We start from the raw sequence: 25,276 nt of genomic DNA on the forward strand, positions 1-25,276 counted from the left end.
CACAATGTACTTCATAGCAATCCAACTAACAAAACAAAACTTGAAACTAGATACAAGGCAAATGTATGAAACTAACACCTCCACAGCCCGGAAAAAAGCAAGCACTGTGGTGGTGGTATGCTCGGACGTGCTGGTGTATGGAAGAACAATGTAAATGTACAATTGATTTAATCACCTCTAAATGCACAGATCTAAGCAGGACGACACCAGGCAACTTAACCATCTTCACGAAGGCAATTTCCAGGCAAAAGATATCTGTACTTATCAGCATTTTCCAAGAGATACGAAGGGAGATGGACTGCTGAATATGAATGTGGGATCGGGCCCATTTTCCCAATGAGCTCGCGGAAAGTGTACTCCTCAGGAAGCATATCATACAGGTCTGCGCCGTTGCAAACAACTTTCTGAATCCTTTTCGGGTCAAGATAATGAGAAAATTTCACCCTGTCTGTATGACTATAAGCTTTCATCTTAAACACAAAATCACTTATATTTCTAAAACAAAAACTACAATGCCAACCCGAATCTGCCAACAAGTAATCACTTTGCCTGTAATGAACATATTTCGTTTTACCCTTTTCATACTGATGAACCGTAGCCCTCCAACTTTTATGATCCAAATTGAACTCAAACGAATACAAATAATTGTTCAAATTCAAATGAAGAATCTGCGGTGGCCCATCACACCATCTCAAAAGATCGATTGTGTGAGCACTAGGAATTTCATCAACATCAGACATAATCAAAAGATCATCATCTTCAATACCGGCTATTCTTAAGAGATTATCAAGAGCCACCCGTTGATAAGCCTCTTCGATAAAGGGGTTTTCTCCTTTCTTAAACCTTCCACCTATTGTTCCATAAGTCAATCTTGACTCGACAAAGTCAAACTTTTCTCTATTGATTGCATAGTTGAGTTTTTTAGATATGCCTGTGAATGTTGAGTTGGATTCTAGAAGAACAAACTGAGTGATATAAGGGTACATTTCTTTCCATCTAATTGTAAGCATGTCTATTTCATTACTAAATAACACTGCATCAAATACTCTCCTAGGGTAATCACGAAGCTCCCAACCGTGAAGTTTGCATAACGACTCCATTGATACGTTTGGATGATAGTAGTGAGGTATATGAATAAAAGGTTTTGGTGGTGACTGCCATAACGGCCGGAGGAAGTATGTAACTTTTTGGCCATGAACGTATATTCCTGCGATGGCTGATGGCAGTATAACAAATAACACAATGAATGTCTTGAAATCGAGACCTCTTACCATCCATCGGATTCTTGATAACCTGTTTGCCACCTGCATATTATGATGAACAACACTTTCTAAATGATCAATTTGATGATAAAAATAAAAATGATTCTTATAGAATCAAAGATATATGGTTAGTCCATAAATTTTCATTCGTTGATGATCAATGCAAAACAAGCACAAATTTGGAAAGTGTATGCATGTGTAATGTGTCATTATCCCAATTACAAAAAAAAATGAACAAAAAATGTAAAAAGTTGGTCTGTTACAATAAAATTTCTTTTGTAACAACAAACAATAATCTCATATGAAAAGTTTGAAAAAACAACCGTTTTTTTAATTGAATTTAAAGAATTCTTCATGAAAATAAATGTACAAAGACCATGAATGAAGCCATGTATATGAATTGGGTTGGAAAAAACAAAGTTAAGAACAAAGGCAAAATGCAAACATTACCTTAAAACAGATGTCATCACTCTTTTTGGAAGTTGAAAAATCATCACCAACCTTCATGAGGCCTTAAATCAAAGAAGCATATGTAAAATAATAATATACATATATCAAATCTATAATGATGTAATGAGACCCTCTCACAAAAACTGTTAAGCCTTCTTATGTTATATTTTTTGTTGTTAATTTAATGGAATTAGGTAGCCAGAAACCCTGATCAAAACCCAATGCAAACAAATGACCTTCAATGTCCAACCAGATAAACCTTCCGGATTATTAGGCTGTTGGTTCTTACAATATATATATATATATATATATATATAGACATACAGATTATGTTTCTATAAATATATCAACTATGTCTTTTTCTCCCTCTATCTTTCAAAAATTAAATAAAACGAAATGATAAAATTAATTAGCTTTTTTTATTTACTTTTTCATTAAATTTGTCATATGTTAAGCGGTATTTAATAAATGATATTTGAATTGTAACTAAGGGCGGTTGATTAGCATAAAACCGTTTCCTTGCGATCCTCCCACGTTAAACGACGAAGGCGTGGTTTGGGGTTGGTTTGTAATTAGATTTTTTTATTTGTCAGTTTTTTTAAATTTGGTATTCTTATTAAGTACGTTTTCTACTTTGAATCCTTGAATGAGTAATAAGTAGGCTATAATTAACTGAAAATTCGATGAACTGTTCATGAATATTTTGCCGGAAAGTTTTCTTTTCCGGTATTTTAGTTAAATGAACTAACATAGATAAAAAAAAAACTGTCCGTGTAGTTAAACGAAAGTGAACATAACTCTAGTTGTCATATATGTTCATAAACGTTCAATGATCAGTTCACGAATGTTCGTTCATTTATGTTTGTTCGTATATGTTTGTTTATATGTACATTATTTGTAGCTAAAACTATAACTATAATTGATATCTATACTTCGATTGAAAACAAATAATATATTTTTTTATCCATATAAACACTTCTTTAGCTTCTGAACTTTGGTAGCTTTTCACTTTTAACTTTCCATTTCTATTTTGTTATGTTAACCATCTCCACACTCCACAGTGCTATAGTGGTTAACATGTTATACCTCTTTACAAAAGGTGCAGGCTTGGAAATATCTTATGGAAATATTCAGAAACGATCACTGGATCCCAAAAGCGAACATACATGAACAAAGAAAATTTCCTGTGAACGAACATAAACACAATTATATGTTCATTAACTATTTGATTAGGTAACTAATGAACATGAACACTTCATTCGATTCATTGACAACCTTACTAATGAGTAATGACTAATGACACATTTTCAGGGGAACTTCCTTACTTTATATAGTTTGCATTTTCATGAGCTAAATTTAGATTGGATTTTATTCTTTATTGAAATGTAAGGTATGCAGTATGCACTATCCAAGTCTTTAGCATGGTTATATAAACGGGTTGAGTTTGGGTTGAAACATTCGTGTCCCCCAATATACCAACTCACAATCCATACATGAAAAGTTAAAAACAGAACATGATTGTCATTCCTCTCTTTTAACTGTTCAGATAACAAAACTGAAAAGAAAAACTAAAAACAGAAAGTTATAAATGACTTAAGCCCATCAATTTTATTCCTAAATTTTAACCAAATTGTTGACATCCCAAATAAAGTTCATATGATAACTAAAAGCTATAATGAGCCAACCAACTGACAACTAAAAAATACAATGAATCTGTTTCTGTTTTGATACCCCTTCCAATCTTGCCATTTTTAAGAATACATATAAGGGGAAAAGTCAATTATGGAATTCAAAATTTGTCAACCACCTAAATTAAATAAGTAATGCAAGCAATATAACTTGATTTAGTACAACATTCTGGTCATCACTGCCAGCAGTTTAGCTCAACAAGATAGTCCAATGATACGAATTCAAAACTTCACCCATTTTAGAGCATCAGGTATGAGACGCATACAAAAGGGGCGGCATGGGGATCGGTTCGGCACTGGACTCCCAGTGGGCGACGCCGACGCCAACCCCATTCCTGGTGCTCTTAGCTATGTAAAAGGTGAACCACACTACATAGAATGATAGAAGTCAAGTCATGCTGCAAACTTCACAATCAAATCTTTAATCACTAAAGGTAAAAGTACTATAAGCCACTTGACATGAATCTGGCGATGATGCCCTTGGTTAAATCATATTTTTAATATCGTAAAACCATCACCTACTTCAATGTTCAATCAACAAGCATGGTACTGTCGTAAAATTCTTATAATCCAAGAAAATATCAAACAAACTTACAAACCAATGGGGAAATGCCAACTGCCAATGGTTCGATTAGAGATCCTTAAAGCCGTAATAGTCTAATCTCAAAATTAACAGGTTCTTTGCTATTGAAAGTCCTTTCTAATGGGGAAAGCAGAGTTGAAAAGACAAACTTTGGGAGTTCAATCTGAGAACAGTAGTTGATAAATCGAAGCTTTTTTATACAAAATCTCGAATACATTCCGACGCTTGTACAAAAACCAACCAAGTCTCCTAACCTAGGTCCTTACATCTAACAATGTGCTTCTTCTCTAACACATAAGTATCCCAATATTTGTTCAATCATATCTTTCTAGCTCACTGAATCTATCTACGTTCACTAAACACGAAAATATATCACAACAAATTCCCAATAGTAACAGAGACTTACCCACATTTTACCCTGTGATCAAGGTTTCATCTTCTAGCTTACTGTTAGGTTACACCCATAGTTAAAACCTCATTCTTCTACTAATGCTGTCATTAGCTCTTGTGGAGACGGGTCCCAAATCGGTAAATCCATAAACCGTTGCTTCAGCCGTTGTTCTTCGTCTTCGCATAAGGCTTCCACACCATCACACAATCTTGAAATCTCAATAATTGTAGCTTCCTGAGCTGAAACCTACAAAATATTCAAAACCCACAAATTATTTCAAAACCCATCAATAATATTCGAAACCCATCAATAAAAACATCAACTTTCCATTCCAAATTTTAATCAAATAAAATTAATGTTAACCCTAAAAAAGCCCTAAAATTCAAGATTTTGACCCACAAAGTACCTGAGCCAGAAGGGTATCAGCGAGTTCCCGGGAAGCAGAATCCGAGGAGCTCTCCGGCGGAACAGCGACGGTTTGATCTTGCGCCGGCGGTGATGTCGGAATTGGTTGATTTGAGGTGCGGTTTTCTAATGCCTGCAAGGTGTTTGATAAAAGTTCCCAATGACGTATCTCTTGTCCATACTTGGATTTTAGCTTTAATAGAGCCCTTTTCTTTCTTTCTACGCGCGCTTTGGCTTCAGCTGCCGGATCCGGCGGTGGTGCGGCGGCGGAGGCGTTGGTGAGGTCGAGATTTAGACGCTTGGGACGGCGGAAGATGAAGCCGTCTTCGTTGACGACTTCCCAATCTTGTTGGTTTAGTGTTTCCATGTAAAACGATGAAATTTCAAATTTGAATTGAATTTGAGAGAGTGTTTTTAGTTTGTTTGTTGTATTTATGATTTCTGGAGATTTGAATTTTGCAATTTGTTGTTAAATTCAGATAGAGAAGTGAAATGACAATCGCCCAATTAGAAATGGGTAGTCATGTCTTTCGATACATTAACAGTTATTTTGCATTAACAAGTTGTACAGTAAGCATAAACGGTTATATTTTATGATAAATATAGGCGCCTGGTGACCCGACCAGTTTTTTAATAAATGACCACACTTTTTGCAGCGAGGGTTCGCTGCAAAAAGTCATTGTACGAAACCGTACACTGTGGACTTAATGGTCCACAGTGAAGTTTGTTTTTATCCACTTTTTGCAGCGACCTCGCTGCAAAAAGTGGATAAAAACATACTCCACTGTGGACCATCAAGTCCACAGTGTACGAGCGGTTCTATATATGGAAACTCGTATCGTCCGATTTTCTCAAAATCGTTTTCAAGTTCTATTTGTTCTTTCAGTTCTATCTCAATATAGTTATAGTTATAGTTCTTTCAGTTCTTTCAATTTTCAATATATATATATATGTGTGTTATTGTTTTCATTTATATAGATAGATATAGATATATAAATATACATTAGATTTTCAATATACTATAAATTGTAGAACTTTAGTATTATTATTATAGTTTATCATTATTTCAGATGGATTTTGAAAGTATATGGGGCGAAATGGGTGCGGAAGGTTTTGAGCTTCACTTAGAAGAACCTGATGAAGAATTTGACATACCAGAGGCGGCCCCTCATTTTGACTACGACGCTAGGGTCTTCCACACCGATCAGGTATCCTTGTTAACTTTAAAAAAAACTAATTTAGGCAAATATCATTATTAGTTTATATTTTAGTAGTATTTAATTTGTGTTTTTTTGTTAAATTTATTGCATATTTAAAATGTCAGATATTTATTAGTATACAAATTAATGATAATTTAGGTTACCAAAAAGGTGGTCGGGTTACCAGACGCCTTTTAAAAAAAAACTAATTTAGGCAAATATCATTAAAATATTTATATTTTAGTACTACTTAATTTGTGTTTCGTTGTTAAATTTATTGCAATTTTAAAATGTTAGATATTGCATATATAAAATGTTAGATATTTATTAGTATACAAATTAATGATAATTTAAAAAAAAAAAACTAATTTAGGCAAATATCATTAGAATATTTATATTTTAGTACTATATAATTTGTGTTAGGATGTTAAATTTATTGCAATTTTAAAATGTTAGATATTGCAATTTTAAAATGTTAGATATTTATTAGTATACAAATTAATGATAATTTAAAAAAAAAAACTAATTTAGGCAAATATCATTAAAATATTTATATTTTAGTACTATTTAATTTGTGTTAGGATGTTAAATTTAGTGCAATTTTAAAATGTTAGATATTGCAATTTTAAAATGTTAGATATTTATTAGTATACAAATTAATGATAATTTTTTTAAAAAAAAACTAATTTAGGCAAATATCATTAAAATATTTATATTTTAGTACTATTTCATTTGTGTTTCGTTGTTAAATTTATTGCAATTTTAAAATGTTAGATATTGCAATTTTAAAATGTTAGATATTTATTAGTATACAAATTAATGACAATTTAAAAAAAAAAACTAATTTATGCAAATATCATTAAAATATTTATATTTTAGTACTATATAATTTGTGTTTCGTTGTTATATTTATTGCATATTTAAAATGTTAGATATTTATTAGTATACAAATTAATGATAATTTAAAAAAAAAACTAATTTATGCAAATATCATTAAAATATTTATATTTTAGTACTATTTAATTTGTGTTTCGTTGTTATATTTATTGCATATTTAAAATGTTAGATATTTATTAGTATACAAATTAATGATAATTTAAAAAAAAAACTAATTTATGCAAATATCATTAAAATATTTATATTTTAGTACTATTTAATTTGTGTTTCGTTGTTATATTTATTGCATATTTAAAATGTTAGATATTTATAAGTATACAATTTAATGATAATTTAAAAAAAAAAACTAATTTAGGTGTTCGATTCACACGAAGAATTGTTCAACTGGGCCAAAAGTACAGGATTGCAGCTTGGTTATGTGTTAATCAAATTTAATTTGTGTTTCGTTGTTAAATTTATTGCAATTTGAAAATGTTAGATATTGCAATTTTAAAATGTTAGATATTTATTAGTATACAAATTAATGATAATTTTTAAAAAAAAACTAATTTATGCAAATATCATTAAAATATTTATATTTTAGTACTATTTAATTTGTGTTTCGTTGTTATATTTATTGCATATTTAAAATGTTAGATATTTATTAGTATACAAATTAATGATAATTTTAAAAAAAAAACTAATTTATGCAAATATCATTAAAATATTTATATTTTAGTACTATTTAATTTGTGTTTCGTTGTTATATTTATTGCATATTTAAAATGTTAGATATTTATTAGTATACAAATTAATGATAATTTAAAAAAAAAACTAATTTATGCAAATATCATTAAAATATTTATATTTTAGTACTATTTAATTTGTGTTTCGTTGTTATATTTATTGCATATTTAAAATGTTAGATATTTATAAGTATACAATTTAATGATAATTTAAAAAAAAAAACTAATTTAGGTGTTCGATTCACACGAAGAATTGTTCAACTAGGCCAAAAGTACAGGATTGCAACTTGGTTATGTGTTAATTAAACGACGAACAAATTCCAACTTAGCTGATGTAAAAAATAAAGTGACGATAGTCTGTAATCTTTTTGGGAAAATGGATGATACGATAGACGGGCTCGTTAAAAAGACACTTAAATGTCAGTGCCCCTTTAGATTAATCGGTCGTTTGACTGATGATGGTTGGAGGATAACGGTTGTAGACGACACACATAATCACTATCTAGCTGAGAATCTGGAGGGTTACGCGTACGCAAGAAGGTTGACTGAAGAGGAGAGATTATTTCTGGAAAAAGAATATCATCGCGGTACTACGCCCCGTAAGATGTTAAAGCTATTGAAAGAAAATTTTCCAGGAAACTTGACCCGCAGTGATGACATTTACAATTTCCAAAAAGCTATGCGGAAGAAGGCGGCCGAAAAACATGGGAACACTCCAACGTAGGTATATTATATCAAATTTACATATCTTTTTATTTATTTACTATGATAGAGTATCTGAAACGACATATGTACGCCATATTGTTCAAACGAAACAGGTTATGTTCAGTATGCTTAAGGAGCATAATTACTTGTATTATCATACAACAAACAGTGTATCTGGTCGGTTGGAGAATCTGTTTTTTATACATCCGACATCATTTAAGTTGTGGCGTGCATTTCCTTATGTTATCCAAATAGACGCCACGTACAAAACTAATATGTACAACATGCTGTTGGTCGAGATCGTTGGTGTCACTCCAACAAACAGGACCTTTAGCATATCATATGCGTTTATCATAAGCGAACAAGAGCATAATTATAGATGGGTGTTAGAGTGTTTGAAGTCGACGTTAGGTGAAGGCTTTGTTGTGCGCGTGGTACTCACGGACCGGGATCTGGCGCTAATGAAAGCATGCAAAACCGTTATGCCTGAAGCATACCATTTACTGTGTAGAGTGCACATATGGAGGAACATAGACAAATTTAGCATGCCATCGTTAAAAGGGGAAAGGAAATGGGGGCCTTTTTACGGATGGTGGAAAAAACTTTACGAGTCCCGCACACTAGAAGAGTACACCAACAATTTATCATATTTAAAAGAGAAGATGGGTCCCCGTTTAGACAGTAAGTGAAGTGCTTTTGAAGTTTTTTTTTTCTAATTTTTGGTAAATCACATATACCCACACAAGCTAATCAAATGTTAAATTGACAGAGGTTTACAAGTACCTGCAGAAGGAGTGGCTTTCCCCGTACAAGGAAAAGTTTGTGTCCTTTTGGGTGGATCAGCACCTCAACTACCGTAACTACACTACCAACAGAGTTGAGGCTGAGCATTCACTCCTCAAGTCCGAGTTACAGGGGAGATGTACATTTCAAAGAATAATTCAATGTGTTAATGATATCCTCCTCGGACAAGATACAGAAATCAAAGGCCAACTGGAGGAAAGCAGGATTTATAGAGCAGGATTTATAAATCAAGGGCCAACTACCCTCGGACAACTACCCTCTGGTAATACCCCAACAAAGCTCTCCAGTCCTCCTGTGACATACCTCTGGAGGAACAGCCTGTTCCAACTACGGAATTGCATCCAGGCCCCCCTTTTTGGAAAAGTGGGCTCTCTTGAACTGGCTCTTTCGAAGCCGATACTGATCTGAGCAGTCCCTGTCAACACACAGCCTGAACCCTCGCCTGATAGGATCCTCGGGGTTAGGAATCTGAATAAAGTGGTCCAATTTGAACCGAGTCTGCAATTTATAAAAGTAAAAGTTAGCGAAATTAAAAATTGATACAAACATCAAAGAAGAAGTTAAAAATTAATAATATTTTACGTTCAGAGTCGGGATGATAAACTCCTTTCTTTCAGCAGGCACATGGTCCAGGAGTCGTATGTCTGAGGGATGTGGCGGACCAATGTGCCAATGAGGCTCTTATCATAGAAGAATTTGAGCCGATCGCCTGCCACGTTTTTAAGCTGCTCGTGTCAAAGTCGATCGACAGACGGCCTTTTTTCGCGAACTCGGCCTCCAGATTTAAATTTTGACAGGGCCCCCTCCCCTTTCCCTTTCGTGGGGCTAGCAAAAATTAAAAAAACAAGTTAGTAAAAAAATATTAAATTAAAATATGAATTATAAAGAACCAAATTCTAAAAAGACAAGTTAGTAAAAAAAATATTAAATTAAAATATGAATTATAAAAAAACCAAATTCCTTACCGCCGCGGCCTTTGCAGCCCCATGTAATCTTCCACCATGGTCGACGTGGGTCTTCATTGCCGCCATCACCGCCATGGTAAGTCGCCATCTATACTGCAAAATACAAATCATATTATACGTTTTTTGCAAAATACAAATCATATAACAAAATTATCACAAATTTAATTACTTTTATATATATCTTTTTTACTTGATAATAATTTTTAGAACTCCGTTTATACAATATAAATTTACTTTTATACTTTTAAATTTAACTTTATAGTAATTTTTAATACGTCTTAAGTAGTTTATTTAATCGAAATTTTTAATTCAAATTTTTACATAATTTTGTATATTTAGTTCAATACATATATTTTTAACATAATCTTGGCTACTTATTTTAATCAATTTTTTTAACAAATTTTAATCTACGTTATTTTTAATTTGTCAATATTCTAACCAAAAAGTAAAACACCTAACACTAATGACTAAAATATTCTAACAAATCAATATATTAACTTTTTAACTTAATTTTTTATACGTCATACTTTTGAACTTAATTTTTATAATTAATTTTTATGTATATTTTTGTTGAACTAAATTTTATTACGTCTTAAGTAGTTTATTTAATCAAAATTTTTACATAATCTTGCCTATTTATTTTAATCAATTTTTTAACAAATTTTAATCTACGTAATTTTGCATTTAATGATATATATTCTAACAAATCACTAACAAAACAAATTCGTGGCTCCTAACAAATCACTAAATTATCAACAAATCAAACTAACTATACTAACAAACCTATTAAAATCCTATAAACAACTAATAATCCTAACAAAACTAATAAATATACAAAAACTATACTAACATACCAATATTCTAACAAAACTAACTAATTAACAAAACTAACAAAACTAATAATAACATACCAATATACTAACAAACCTATTAAAATCCTATAAACAACTAATAATCCTAACAAATTAACAAAACTAATATATATACAAAAACTATACTAACATACCATGGAGGCCCGCATTTTTTACTTTTTGCAGCAAGGGTCGCTGCAACAACTAGTAATGGTCTAGATACTAAAAAATAATGGTTTTGATATTGGGAAAAGCATAAAATACATACCAGAATTTGAAATGGCCGGAAAATTTGGGGGAGGACGACCTGCCGGAATTTGGGGGAGGATAATCCTGACACTGGCGGTACTGCGGTGGCGGTGGACGGCGGCGGCGGCTGGCGGTACTGCCCGGTGGTGGCTGGCGGGGGTGATGATCCCGACACTTCGTGATACCCGGATTGTTATACTAAGGGGACTGGATTGTTAGTAGCCGGAGGTGTTTTTGTGGATGGATTTGTTAAATTTTGTTAAACAAAATCGGAAGAAAAAGTGTAAGAAAATGTTAGATATTGAAGGGTGGAGGAAGGAAAATGATGGAATAGATGGGTGGATCGGTTTTTAAAAAGTGCTCCGGGTTAACTTATTGCAGCGAGGGTCGCTGCAATAAGTCGAGTAACAGTCGGTCAAACATTTAAAGCGGCTTAGTGGAAGGCTGACGTGGCATGGGTTTTTGCAGCGAGGGTCGCTGCAAAATCTGGCTGGTCAAATTACCAAAAATGCTGGTCGAGATACGGGGCGCGTAAATATATCGAAACTGATATTATCACTACTCATTAAAAATACAAAGGACAAAATATTTAAATAAAATTGCGAATAGGTAACGTTATTTATTTATTTTTGAGTAAAACATGGATTAAAAGTTTAGATATTAATATATATATTAAAAACAAAGTTACAGAATGCATGTAAAGAATAGTAACGGGCCGTTTTATTTTTTGGGCCCATTTTTATTTTCTTAGTGTGCCGCTTTATTTTTTTTTTTGACCCATCTTATATTTTAATTTTGGGCTTGACAAATTATGTTTTGATATTTTAAATTGCTTCCAATTTGTTTACAAAAGATCACTTATTTTAATTGTATATTATTATTTTTTAAGTTTTTAACATTTTTAAAATTATCTCATCTTAGTACAAGTGAACTAATACATAGTATATATACACATAACTATAGGGTGTATGTTTTGGATATATACACCTAACCATCTCCGAAAAATTTGATTGTTATACATATTAGTTTCAATGTTATTTCGGTTGATGTTTTATTATTATGGATTTTTCTTTTAACTTTTTATTTTCAATGATTTAAGAAATTAGATTTAGTTATGTTTTTATTATTAATTTGTTATTTTATTTTAAATATTCTACTTTCATACTTATTATCTTTTAGAATTTATATAATATATTAATCTGTTATAAAATTATATCGTCGATTTATGTTTTGATATTTTAAATTGTTTCCAATTTGTTTACAATAGATCACTTATTTTAATTGTATATTATTATTTTTTAAGTTTTTAACATTTTTAAAATTATCTCATTTTAGTACAAGTGAACTATTACATAGTATATATACACATAACAATAGGGTGTATGTTTTGGATATATACACCTAACCATCTCCGAAAATTTTGATTGTTATACTTATTAGTTTCAATGTTATTTCAGTTGATGTTTTATTAATATGGATTATTTTTTTTTAACTTTCTATTTTCAATGATTTAAGAAATTAGCTTCAGTTATGTTTTTATTATTAATTTGTTTTTTTATTTTAAATATTCTACTTTCATACTTATTATCTTTTAGAATTTATATAATATATTAATCTGTTATAAAATTATATCGTCGATTTTTTCTAATTGCTTACCCATTAAAAAATCAATATCAACTCAGGTTTTGAGCTAAATAATGTTTCTAAAAACATGTAATAATTTTTACATAGTACGGAACACAATAAATATAATGTCTTCCGGGGCATCGCCCGGGTAACGTATCTCGTTGTAAAAAGTAAAAGAAGATCATATAATTCAAGTGAAATTGGCTCTTTAAATAAAAGGAAACCATCTAAAAAGAACCTATTATTGAAAACTTTATAAAGGAGATGTATTTAATTCTCTATAAATAAAACTAGAAGAGTGCTCGCACGTTGCAACGACAATAGTTTATAATGCGTGAGATGCCGTAACGGTAATACAAGTCGTTTAAGTAACTTTCATGAGATGCAGCGATAAAGCATCTAACCATGATTATCATTCTAAATATACGTCGATGATTTGATGCGCAAATTAATTAGGTGTAAAAATTAACCATTTTAGATATATTTGTTAGGTTTATTTAAGGGTAGTTTGGGGTTTGAAAAAAGTGTTAGAATTTTCTAAAGTAGAGAGACCAGTTTGTTTTATAATGGATTATAGAATAGTATATTTCGGTTTTTAATATTAAAAAAATCATAATATTAAAACTAAAAGGAGAAAATGTGAATAACTCAACATTTCACATGTAAATTTTAGTGATGTTTCAAAGCCAACTTGGCATTTAACGGATGATGAAATAATACACTTCCATATGAAATGGTTTTACTATAATAACATGTTACTCACGCTATGCAATGATAGTTATGACGGCGACGATGTAGTGGTGAAGACGACTGTTGGTAGTAGATGAGATGTTTAAATGGTGTAGATGATGAAATAATACACTTCCATATGAAATGGTTTTACTATAATAACATGTTACTCGTGCTATGCAATGGTGGTTATGACGGCGACGACGTGGTGGTGGAGATGACTGTTGGTAGTAGATGAGATGTCAAGTGGTCTTGATAATTTATGTAAAGGTTTAATGAAGATATTTTAAAAGATAAATGATTGATAGTGTAATTTAATCATTAATGTTAAGGGTGTAGTGTAGGTGAAAATATTTAAACGGTGCTAAGTGAAAATATTACATTTTTTCAACACATCCAAAAATAAAGTGTTAATTTTTTATAATACTAGCATGATAACCGCGCAATGCGGCGGTGTTCATGGCTGCGACGGTGTGGTGGTGAAGGACGACAGTTGGTGATAGAGGAGACGTCGAGTGATGTAAATAATTGATGTAAAGGTAATTGATATAAAATGTTAATAGAGATCTTTTAAAAGATAAATGACTGATAGTGTAATTAAGGATAGTTTAAACATTTTCGCCATGTAACTTTCAACATGTGGGCTATTCGAATAAGATAGTATAGATAGCATAAATTGTTAATACGTTCATAATACATGTAACATGAGTTAGACCTTACAAGAGTCATAAAATTCAACTACATCACCATATCTTTAAAACTGAATAAATTTTTTTTCATAATACTAATTTTTACTTAAAATTAGACTATGAAATTCAATTATATTATGAGTTGTCAATTAACTTAAAACTGAATAAATACTTATAAATAATATTAAAAATATAAAGTTTTATAAAAATTGTGAATTTCGTCGTGTTATGACCACCCTGGCCATTAAATAGCTTCTTTCACTGATCACTCCTAAAGTTATGTTGACCATTCCAACATCTTTTTTGTCTAGTGTTATAGACTTGTTCCTACAAGCTAAACTCAATGCTTGTACTTGCAAACTCAGACTCAGCGGTTAAAAGAACTTGAAAGATTTGAAACGAGTGATACGGGAGACATGATACATAATGCTTATGCAAGAGAGCTTCAAAGTTTCGCCATCTTGACAAATGCAAGTCACTCCTTTATTAATGTTTCCCTTTTCAAAAGAGGGCCTGTTATCTAGTTACATCGAAAAGTGGAGATTGATCCATTCGAATTCTCCCAAAAATACTTTTATACTTACATGAGGAAGATTTTATCTACATGCTATTGTTACATGTAGGTGGAAATTCAAATGGCCGTCTTCTTTGGTGTTTATAGGCTGTTCTGAATGTGTTTTGCCTTACTGGTCTGTAGAGTTGGTTTGATTGAATGCCATTGCCTTGATCTTGTGATATGCTCTCTCTGCCAACGTCATCCGTATTTGAAACATCATCCATTCTTTTTTACATCTTTCCCGTACCTGATGCGAAAATAAGCTGAATACATAAGTAAGACTAAATCTCTTATTAAGGTTTTACTACACTTCATGAAAAGAGAGTTTGAGACATACTGCTACACGTGGTGCCTTTCCCTTCGCTGCTATCCCCTGAGAAAAAGTAACAAAAGTGACTGGAGGATATTAAGAACTTATCCAAAAGAAAGTGGATATGGGTTCAAGGTCAACCAAAGTGTGTTTTTAATGCATATAGCATCCTAAATCATTTTGTTCAGAAATTTTTATTGAACTGTTCATAGTCATGGTTTTTGTGATCACAAAAGATTTAAGAATTTGGGACAAAAAAGTGTTTTAGGCTACCCAACTTGTTCGGAAAAATACATGTCTTGAATTGTTTCCAACTAGCTCATTTTAAACAGTTCATGTCAAGGAGTGTATTTCGGGTTCAGAAAACTAGACACCTGGTTCCCAAGTGAAGGAAGTGTTTGATGAACTATCGGCTGAGCATCTACAACTCCTATCTTCTCATGAGCAGGCTGTATCAAGCAATCAACTTGATTACACATGGATACAAATTTTGAATTCTAATAACAAAGATGATAAACCCAAGCTCCTTTTTTGAATCACAAATCCAAGTGCAACTATATTAGTGAAGTATTGGTAAGAATACGAAGTCTCACCTGTACGCATCTCCTAAGGGCAAAATCGAGACCCCATCCATGAACTAAGTCATTCTGCACACAAGAAAAATCATGTTCATGCTGGAAACAAGATAAGTACTGGGGGGTGACATGTATAGGTGGCAACATGATTGGGTGGGTCAGGTAGGGCGATTTGGACAAGAGGTCAAAACTTGTGTGTTTTGACCCCTCCAACCAATTAAAGATAAAAATAACCCGAATCGATCCATTCATAAGTAAGGTCAAATTTGCAAAGACTGTACTGGATCATATTCCAAACACTGTAGGACATACTATAAAGACTGTACCTGGATCATATTCCATACACAGCGCCATGCATTGCGTGAGAATACAGGGGCCATTATCTCAACAAATCTGTGTAATATTAACAATTGTAAGCATTAAGCAGTTAGTTAGCAACTACAAAAGAATATTAAGTTTATTTGTTGAGATTACATGAAGCTAAACATACGCTGCACATGGTGGCAAGTGTGGATTAGAACACCAGCCTTCTCTTTCCTTGGCTAACCTATGAGGTAAATTAACAAAACAATATTCAAGTCAATCTTAAGGGTATTATTTCACAGCAAGTGAAATTATTACACAGTTGATAATTGGGATGCCTTACTTGTGCACTTCAGTATCATTTCGTTTCCTGGTCATTTGCCATGATAGTTGTCCACTCTTTTCTAATAAAGCTGGTTGAGAAATTTCTAATCCATGCCTCTTCATCAGTTCCATGTACCTAAAAGACATAGTCTACATGAGTTTTAAATAGCTCTTTCTCATTTGGTTTACCAGTAAAGATAGCAAATTGACGGAACAAGTTGTTTCTATCTTGAATTAGAACAGTGACTTTTGATACTGATCAAAACTCAAACACGACCCCAATCAACACACTCATAAGTAAATGGATCAAGATACCGCCTCTAACCAAAAGAGATCACAGATATTTACTTTTCAGCATCAAAGTAATCTAATCCAAGATCCTCGTCCCAGATAAATATGTAGTCATAGGGTGCCACAATGTCGGGATGTAGAAAACGCTTAGCATACCACCTACAACAATTTTCAGGAGGTTTCTGTAAGGTAAAGAATTCATTTGCATAATAAAGCCTCAAAAAATTAATTTTTGGCTTATGAAACCATGTAGTAAGATTTACCATTTACTTTGTTTGGGAGCACTGACATGTATAGCCCTTTTTGACCATTCAAATTCATTCCACTCACTTGTTCGACCGTCATAGTGAAACAGCATAAGAGTGAAGTTTTCTGAGAACTGAAATTACTGTAATTAGATACGGGTCTAGTAGGGCCAGAATGGGTAACGGGTCAAAAAAGGTTCTGGCTGTAAGGGTCATTTTTATTACAGGTTGGACACTTGTCAGGTTCATATTCAGCATGGACTGGGTCGAGCTGGTTTGACCCTAAATACTTTTCCATTTTCTAAACAATTTTCAATAAATACAAACACTAGGTGACTTTCAGCACGTTAGACCCATTCCTTTCCTATATAAATTTTTATCTGACCCGTATGAGATAAGACACAACCCTTTGAATGACTCGAAATTGGCACCTCTAACGTCACCTGGGCAATGAGGAAGTACATAGGACAATTACCTAACCTTTTTCATTGCTTTATCAATGTTATCCTTCTGCTCATAACCCACAGCAAAGGTTACTAGGTACCTCGGTTTCATAGTCAAGTCCTGCAAGTTTCACCCTACCAAATAAATGTTTATCAAAAATGAAATCAATGGATCTTAACCTAATTGAAATAGGCCCATTCAAAAGTAATATATCATGGTAAAGTGGAAATGCAAGAAGATGATAATGAAATCAACAGAATTCACGATCCCTCTTCTTTGCTGATGGCTTTCATTGTAGTCAAATATTCTGGTTTGGTTAATGTGTATATCACTTTAAGTAATGGTGCCAATATGATCAAGATAACTTCAAGTAATGGTGCCAATATAATCAAACAATATTCAGATTTGTAATATAATCAAGGTAACTTCAAGATAGCTTTTTGCTGAGCCTTCATTAGATGAACTTGGAAAGTTTAATGAAGCAGATACCTCACTAGGGGTACCCCATAATCTGCGGAGGTATAAATCAGACTCGGGTGCAATTAGACGTGGAGGTAGCCTTTCTGCTCCTCTGGGATTTGTTGGAGCCCATATCTGCTGCAGGTATAAAAAATGAATAATAAACATCTAGGACCATGGCAGAGAACTTGATGAAATATTGTAAGAAACGTGACAAGATTGGAAAAAGTATGTATCGAAATATAGATTAGAACTCTTCCATCAAAAAAATGGAAGCTCATTAAGAAGAAAAATTTTACATAAACATATGGTCGTTGAGAGTAAAAGGACGTGTGCGTGTGTGTGTATGTGTGTGTTTGCAGGCAATATATACTATGATACCAAGCTGGATATTTGTGCAACAATTTCGCCATAAGTAGCCAAAAGGAAACCTTTTTGGTAGTTCGGCCTTCTTCATACATATATAGATATACATGAACAATATGGGACAACACGTACTTTCACTTTTGTACCATTCGGTAGACGTGATGATATGATTTCGTTTCGCTGGAGAGAAGACCAGACATTTAAGGCTGTTTGGGTTGAGAGTCCCGGGTACTTGTCCTCTATGTCATGAATATTGATGGAGAGAGGCACAGTAGACTGCAGGTTTGTCTTCTGCATAATTGAAGCAGAAAACCTTGTCAATTTTCTCTTGTATTTCTTCCTATAAAAGTAGAAATGGCAATTTTGACCCATTTTTCTTATGAATCAGTTAATTTGGTTTATGTTGGGTAAACTCAAAATGCTTAGATGAAAAGGGAACTGGTCAGTAGGCTCAAACATGTTAACATCGCCAAAAGTGTCTTTTTGTAAGCTTAAAGAAATAATCCCCTTTGAACTTTTTTTCGAAATATCAGATTATTATACAACAATAAACTTTATATTAAGGTTAACACTAGTTACTCATTAAAAATTTGGAAAATTTTGACAGAAAACATTTCATGTCAACCCAACCCAACCTGAACTAGACTAGACCCGCCCCTTTTTGACACAACACAACCTGGCCGACCCACTTATTTTGCCACCTCTGCTTAAATTAACTGAGTGTAGAATAATCAGCTTAACATGAAGTAAAGCAAAAGAATAGAGGCATGCCTTATTCAGCGAAAGTGTTGGGAATGACGCTCCTAAAAAGAAACCAAGCACAACACCAATATACGTTGTTACAACTAATCTCAATGTCTCATTCGATCTTCTCATAACGTTGGGTCTAACCATGAAATCCAAAAACTTGAGGAACAACAGAAAGAAAAATATAACATTAAGTATTGTATCAATGTATCATAACAATGCATACAGTTAAAAGTTAGTAATGAGACATGTGTTCTACCTGTAACCGTTGCTTTTATATCAAATATTGGATCTATATTCTGATGCCAAGATGTTTACCTCAGAACGTTCCTTAATTAACCGAGCTTATGATGCTGCATGCGGGCACATAAATCCGTTGAGGTTTATATGCCGATTAATATGCCTAAAAGCATCAACAACAAAAAGTGCAAGTGTTTTTTTTTTGTTCCAGGCAAATTATTATGTCTCATATGTTTCACTATGTGTCAAAGGAAATCAAATCAACAATTTATTAAGTACATGAAAGCGTGTAATTGATGAATAAATATAAACTTTTACCTACAAATTTGCATTGAAATTAACGAAAAAAAGGAACACATAAATTGATATGTTTGGGCAGATTCTTGATTTCAATTGTAAACAAAATTGGGTCTGAGTTCAAATGCATATGTACCTTAGTATTTTTATTTTTTTTTCGTCATGCCCAGCAAACATTGTACATTTCTTGCCAAGGGAGTGGCTATTTATCTGATTCATATCGTATTCTAAATTAAGATATATATTTTTTTATGTTACCAATAGAATGGCACGGTAGTCAGGCATTCTAGTGCTCTCACAAGAAGTCTCGGTTTGAACCTCTCTAGGAAAATCTATTGGGCAGACCACATAATGGGTTCGGACACGGTCAAAGGGATACCCAGGTTTAGCTGCATAGGAAAACCTCCTCTGTTTAGATTAGCAGACGAAATTTATTTGAATGTTGTGTTATATGGTTGATAACTAGATTAAGGTTGTCCAATACCCAAGCTTAGGTATGAAACTCCTCACATATCAATTATTTAGTACGAGTATTTGTTGTATAATAATTAAATCACATGACCCACATGAATTTCATGGTTAAAGAAAATGGTACGTGAAAGGTTTCATACCTAAGCTTGGGTATGAGACAATAATAAACCCGTTTTTGCGTGTCCAATTAGTATACATGTGGAGGCCTAATGTGCTCGTGTAGTTGTGTGTGGGTGACCCATGTTGATCTCTGCCTAGACATTTTGAGAAAAAGCCACACATATCACATGAAATAAGAAAACTTGGTCCGGTTCATATGGAATGCGCGGTTTACATGGATTACATGGACTAGGAAGACTCAAGTATGTCAAAAGCACAGTCCAAAAGAAAGTACATTTCTAGCTTCTTAGGATTATAGATGCCTATAACAAGCGTGTGTTGCTGGGATTGGTGGGTCTGATAACGATCCATTTAGTATGTGATTAGCCACCCACTGATTCCCAGCCTCAGTCATGTGAACTCCATCCCAGCTCACATACGCTGCAGGATTAGCACAAGCATCACCAAAAACTTTTGTCCCATTCACAATTCCTGTGTTCCCGCAAAAGATATGGACATCATTCTCATGGTACCCACAACATACCTTATGCGGATCATTGAATCCTGTCATAGTAAAAAGAACAAGATTAATCATCATAAAACAAGCATCATATTACAGCAGTTTGATGAAACTAACCATATTCTTTTGTCCTACTGATCAGCTTGTACTTGGCTGTGTAGATATCAACATATGTTATGGCAGCATCAGATAGTTGTGAACGAAGCTTGATAACCTGAGCTTTTAGCTGGTTGTTGAACTCCATTGTCATGTTATTCTGGTACCTGATGCACCCATAGCGATCAAGATAACCAGGTTTTGGGTTTCTAAGATAAAATGTTGCCACGGGCAAGCACCCAACTGGTCCTGTATTGTGAATCCAAAACCACCTTGCCCCTTGTTGATACAGTTGCTGCCAATATACTCATTTCATTAGTTAATTCCAATTTTAGATAACAATGACGGTATGATTGGAAGAGTCGATTTCGACCCATCTACTCATGAATGACTGAATGAGGCTACTTGAGTTATGTTTGTCTCCCATGGGTCCACTTTGTAAGCAAAATGTTTAAATAAAACTAGCTACATGCCTGTATCTGACACTAGTCAAATGGGTTGAAACTTGAAGGTCTATCATAAGATTCAGAATGCATATAACCTTCTAACTTTCTGTCATTACAAATAGATAGATTTTATTTTAGTGATATAGTTTTTAAAATCATATTTAACACATTAAGTGTCAATAAAAGGATAGAAAAAAGAAGAAAATAAAAAGTGTGTTGTACCAACACACACTAAAAGACCTGTTGTAGCCCGTTATCCAACCCATCCACATTGCCACCTCCAAGTATGATCATAAGTTTTTACCTGAACAGAAAGGGCGAATTCACTGATAATGTCAGGTATCGCTGCACGTAGTTGTTTCTCATCAAGTGTTCGAAACCCCACAGACAGGTCATTTTGGCCAATATCCAAAGTAAAAAGGGCTTTTGAGAAGTCACCAGGCCTTTGGAGCTGGCTTTTATCAGCAGTTGGATGACTTGAACTCCATAGATTGATGATTCGAGCTTTAAATTGGGTGAACTGAATGGTCTGGATATCAAGAGAGAAGGGACTGATGCCATTCTGGTATATGGATTCATTTTGCTTACGAATTGTTGATCCTCCTGTTGCAAAATTGGCACCGTGTCGATAGTCTGTGTTGATAGTGTCCAGGTATGCACTCACGTATGGTAGCCCGATGTAGTTGGCTTGAAGAACACAACAAAAAACACACGAGTAAAATTTATACTAAGGTGATTATGTACACGAGTACTAAATAATTTATTTATTTTTTCTAATTTTTTTTTTCTTTTCCATTCAATCAAATTATAATATTTTACATGGAAATAGAATGCAAACGGGCAAACAATTAGTTGCAATGACACATGATAGAAAGATATTGTTTGGATACAAGTCTATTGCTAGTTATCCATTCAACTATTCTAAAAGAATTGTCCACTTCACAAAAACACAAAGAAAAATGCAATCATTATAGCTATAACTTTTGTTGAACTAACAGTTTTGTACTTATGTTATGCATAATATCAAAATACTAGTTATTAGTTACTATTAGCAAATGACGGCCAGCTCAGTGGCTAAATGCACCCAGGTTTTCCCCAGAGGTGGGGGTTTGAGACTTGCCAGGAGCATTTCTTGGCCCCTATTAAAACCCAGGCCAGTTAACTGGATGTTGTGGGTTGCCTAGGTACGCATATGCGTGTGGGTTTTTCCTTGGATGTAGCGGGATCCGGTATAGACAACCGACTACCCAATGTTGCGTTGGTTCTCACCATGTTATGGTGGGAAGTGCTACGGCATTATGAATAATGTGCAACTTTCAAAAAAAAGAAAAGAAAAGTTGTTAGTTACTATAACTATAGGTTGTGGGGTTAGCTCACTTGGTAAAGATTTTTGCCTCTTAGGAGGTAACTCCAGGGTCCTAACACAGGCGTATTTAGGATTACTAAGGTAGGTGTTGTAAAATATTTGTCTTTTCAAAATAAAAAAAAAATTGCTATTAATAGAAATGAAGTTGGGGTTGTCTCGCAGTTAGGTGTGAAAAAAGTGAAAGAAACATTTTGATTTTTTAATCCGTAAACATCATGGGGCCAATTATTTATTCATTATTTAAAAACTATTTAACAATCAAGATGCGAGAGGTTTTTAGCCCAAGTTGGGTGTGAGACAACACCCCATTCGCTGTTCCCTTATATACTCTATGAAGCTTTTATTAACTTTAAAAAAATCAAAGGGAAGTGATCTATTTTAGAATGCATACAGAAAACAAAACATGTTAATAGTACCAAGGAAGTCGAAAACAAGGCGGCCGTCACTTAGCCGTCCAACGGGCTTGTTGAAAAACGTCATACCATAGGGAGACGTAACTGGGACAAATGCTGCAGAGATACCACCAGTGTCCGAATTCGAGTCACCAAAGTTGTAAAGTCCAGCATAACTACAACGCTTTGGTAAAGTACTACTACCTTTCGTCTTTTCTTCACCAGCCATTACCAACTCGCCACAAATGAACAACCCCATCACTACAAGTTTCACAACAGAAGCCATTGTGAGTTTAATTTAGTTACAGGATTACTATTATATATGGGAAGATGAGAGTAGGTGGTGTGAACTGTGAAGTCAAGCTGTTCAAAAAAAAAAAAACAAAAAACTGTGAAGTCAATTTACAGATGATTAAAGTGAGAAATGCAGAGAATAAAAGGGGAGTAAAGTGATTAAAGTGTCACACACACTCTATATATATAGCAGGACATGGCAAGAACGAAGCACATGCCATTTTAAGGGTCTGGAATGAGTGACTCGCGAGTAATTATTAATGAGATCGACTAAGAGCACCTAACCGCCGCTCAAAAAAAAAAAAAAAAAAATCGAGCACCTAACTATGAATAGGAGGACTAGTGATGAACCGCCATACAAAATTAGAGTAAGTAATATCTAATAATACCTTTTTCGACAGTAAATTAGAAAGGTTAGTTGTTTTCAAAATTTACGAAAGATAGAAAAAGATCTTCAACTTTACTGGACACGAAGATATAATCATTGACATTTGTCTCTTTTCCTTGAGCTTTAGCTCAATGGTTGAAGATCATTCCTTCTTGCATGAGGTTTCGTGTTCAAACTTTCGGAAGGACATAGGGATTAAGTCCTTTTATGAGGAGTTGACTTGGGTATATCCAGGTTTTAGTCTGAAGGGCAGGTTTTTACCGCTATTAATCATCGTGCTTTCGAGAGGATTAGTATGGAATTTTCTCCCAATCGGGTATTTAAAATATACATTTCTACTTCGAGAAAACTCTCTAGCATGGGGCCGACTAAGACAACGTATGTTAGACCTCCCGCTGTCGAATCCCGACAAGGTTCCAACGAAATTCACTTTAAAAAAAAATATGACATTTGTCTCAAAAGACAAGGACTTCACCCAATTAATCCAACCAATTGATTAGTTCATAATGTCATGATGTGTTACTCCTAAATAATACTCCATATATCTAAGCTATATGCCAAGCAAAGTTTGAACCATTTAAAAAAAGTTTTGTCTTTATACATAGAGGTTAAATGTTAGATTGTTCAAGCTTGAGGGTTTTTTTCTTTAAATAAAAATAACACTCTTAACATTACATTTTCTTATACACTGTTGAAGACGGTAATAGATTTCATAAATTACATAAAATAATGTTGAGTGTTACTTTAATTTAATTCTTTTAAGTAACTAGCTATGTTTGTTTAGTTATAAAACATTAGGTTAGTTTGTGAAAGTAAATATAGCTAATTAAACATTAAATAATGATCATAATATATAACCGATAGTAATAATCATCAAAATATGGAATAAATCGTAACATACACTTAACTAGTGCTGTCAGTTTCGACTCAACCTGAAACCCACATGAAAAAATTCAGGTTAGGGTCTGGTATTTTCAACCCGTCAACCTACCAACTTGGATTTTTTCAAGTTGGGTTGCAAGGTTGACCCGTCAACCCGATATCTATTTAAAATAATTATAATTATATTATATATAATAGTTCATACTCCAGGGTCCATCATCCATAAGACCCATCTTATTTCCTATAGTTTAAACGTAATTTAACATAAATACCCTACATCTGTAAATGAATTTGCGCTCAGTGCATAACTCAGAATTAAATGTAGTTTGTTATTATCACTTACCATGTACTTTGAAATGATACTTTGATAGAATTTGTAATCTTAATATTTTGGTTATCATAGACTATTACTATGTAGTCTTAAATTTTAAAAAGCGTTTCCATTTTTCAAATAATTTTTGTAAGCATTTGGTTATCAGCTCATATGGGTTAGGTTACAGGTTAACAGGTTGTAGGGTTGAAATTCTTAACCTCGAACTTTTAGTGGATTAAGTTAGGGTCAAAGTTTTTCAACCCGTCAGCCAAAACTGGGACCCATTAACAGCCCTAACTTAACATATACCAAAGAAAAAACTACGGAGTGTAGAACCTAAAAAATTACCATGTTTGGTAACCAGGTAAAACAAATATTAAAGTAAAACAAATAGGACAAGATCTTGACCCTTAGATCATGGTTAAATCGATGCACGAAGATTCACGAAGCCAACTGATGTACGATAATTTTCATGATGCACGGTGATTTCAGTAAAAAAAAACCTATTATTTTATTTGTTTTATTTTAATACTGGTTTTATTTTACCTAAAACCTTGGTAACCATGTAACTAAAGTAAATACAGTATAAAAATAAAAAGCAGCGGTATAAATAACAAAACGGTTTTGCCCTAAA

At 33.3% G+C, this 25,276-nt stretch overlaps 4 protein-coding genes across 4 annotated transcripts; all 4 read right to left on the minus strand.

The window, feature by feature from the left end:
- Window positions 1-183: 183 nt before the first annotated feature.
- On the minus strand, window positions 184-1,786 carry LOC122606131. Its single transcript, XM_043779093.1, has 2 exons — window positions 1,713-1,786; window positions 184-1,304 (listed from the first exon to the last, which is right to left on the minus strand). The coding sequence occupies exons 1-2, from the start codon at window positions 1,767-1,769 to the stop codon at window positions 216-218; spliced, it is 1,146 nt and encodes a 381-aa protein (XP_043635028.1). The 5' UTR covers window positions 1,770-1,786; the 3' UTR covers window positions 184-215.
- A 1,738-nt stretch (window positions 1,787-3,524) lies between these two features.
- LOC122605636 lies at window positions 3,525-5,270 on the minus strand. The gene is made up of 2 exons (XM_043778591.1): window positions 4,781-5,270; window positions 3,525-4,620 (listed from the first exon to the last, which is right to left on the minus strand). Exons 1-2 carry the CDS (start codon window positions 5,144-5,146, stop codon window positions 4,459-4,461), a joined length of 528 nt encoding a protein of 175 aa, XP_043634526.1. The 5' UTR covers window positions 5,147-5,270; the 3' UTR covers window positions 3,525-4,458.
- A 9,430-nt stretch (window positions 5,271-14,700) lies between these two features.
- Window positions 14,701-18,980, minus strand: LOC122604762. The gene is made up of 13 exons (XM_043777630.1): window positions 18,863-18,980; window positions 18,224-18,382; window positions 17,756-17,863; window positions 17,303-17,386; window positions 16,841-16,956; window positions 16,635-16,736; window positions 16,306-16,422; window positions 16,150-16,206; window positions 15,986-16,052; window positions 15,678-15,731; window positions 15,459-15,533; window positions 15,112-15,147; window positions 14,701-15,021 (listed from the first exon to the last, which is right to left on the minus strand). The coding sequence occupies exons 1-13, from the start codon at window positions 18,965-18,967 to the stop codon at window positions 14,902-14,904; spliced, it is 1,200 nt and encodes a 399-aa protein (XP_043633565.1). The 5' UTR covers window positions 18,968-18,980; the 3' UTR covers window positions 14,701-14,901.
- Window positions 18,981-20,107: 1,127 nt separating this feature from the next.
- Window positions 20,108-23,190, minus strand: LOC122605032 (GDSL esterase/lipase At5g14450-like). Its single transcript, XM_043777901.1, has 4 exons — window positions 22,790-23,190; window positions 21,312-21,694; window positions 20,583-20,856; window positions 20,108-20,509 (listed from the first exon to the last, which is right to left on the minus strand). Exons 1-4 carry the CDS (start codon window positions 23,049-23,051, stop codon window positions 20,259-20,261), a joined length of 1,170 nt encoding a protein of 389 aa, XP_043633836.1. The 5' UTR covers window positions 23,052-23,190; the 3' UTR covers window positions 20,108-20,258.
- Between the last annotated feature and the right edge of the window lie 2,086 nt (window positions 23,191-25,276).

Source organism: Erigeron canadensis, chromosome 6 (assembly GCF_010389155.1).
Source record: "Erigeron canadensis isolate Cc75 chromosome 6, C_canadensis_v1, whole genome shotgun sequence".
In the NCBI taxonomy this organism is placed as follows: domain Eukaryota; kingdom Viridiplantae; phylum Streptophyta; class Magnoliopsida; order Asterales; family Asteraceae; genus Erigeron; species Erigeron canadensis.

Bases quoted from the DNA above. Each gene is read 5' to 3' on its own strand.
- LOC122604762 (XM_043777630.1), bottom strand. From the start codon at position 18,967: ATGAGAAGATCGAATGAGACATTGAGATTAGTTGTAACAACGTATATT. The intron at 16,737-16,840 runs GTAAATCTTACT...AAATTGTTGTAG, and splicing joins GCTCCCAAACAAAGTAAATG to GTGGTATGCTAAGCGTTTTC. The intron at 15,022-15,111 runs GTATGTCTCAAA...TTTTCGCATCAG, and splicing joins GAAAGGCACCACGTGTAGCA to GTACGGGAAAGATGTAAAAA.
- LOC122606131 (XM_043779093.1), bottom strand. From the start codon at position 1,769: ATGAAGGTTGGTGATGATTTTTCAACTTCCAAAAAGAGTGATGACATC. The intron at 1,305-1,712 runs GTAATGTTTGCA...CATAATATGCAG, and splicing joins GTGATGACATCTGTTTTAAG to GTGGCAAACAGGTTATCAAG.
- LOC122605636 (XM_043778591.1), bottom strand. From the start codon at position 5,146: ATGGAAACACTAAACCAACAAGATTGGGAAGTCGTCAACGAAGACGGC. The intron at 4,621-4,780 runs GTACTTTGTGGG...AATATTTTGTAG, and splicing joins CTGATACCCTTCTGGCTCAG to GTTTCAGCTCAGGAAGCTAC.
- LOC122605032 (XM_043777901.1), bottom strand. From the start codon at position 23,051: ATGGCTTCTGTTGTGAAACTTGTAGTGATGGGGTTGTTCATTTGTGGC. The intron at 21,695-22,789 runs GTACTATTAACA...GTGTTCTTCAAG, and splicing joins CCTTGTTTTCGACTTCCTTG to CCAACTACATCGGGCTACCA. The intron at 20,510-20,582 runs GTTAGTTTCATC...TTACTATGACAG, and splicing joins CAGTAGGACAAAAGAATATG to GATTCAATGATCCGCATAAG.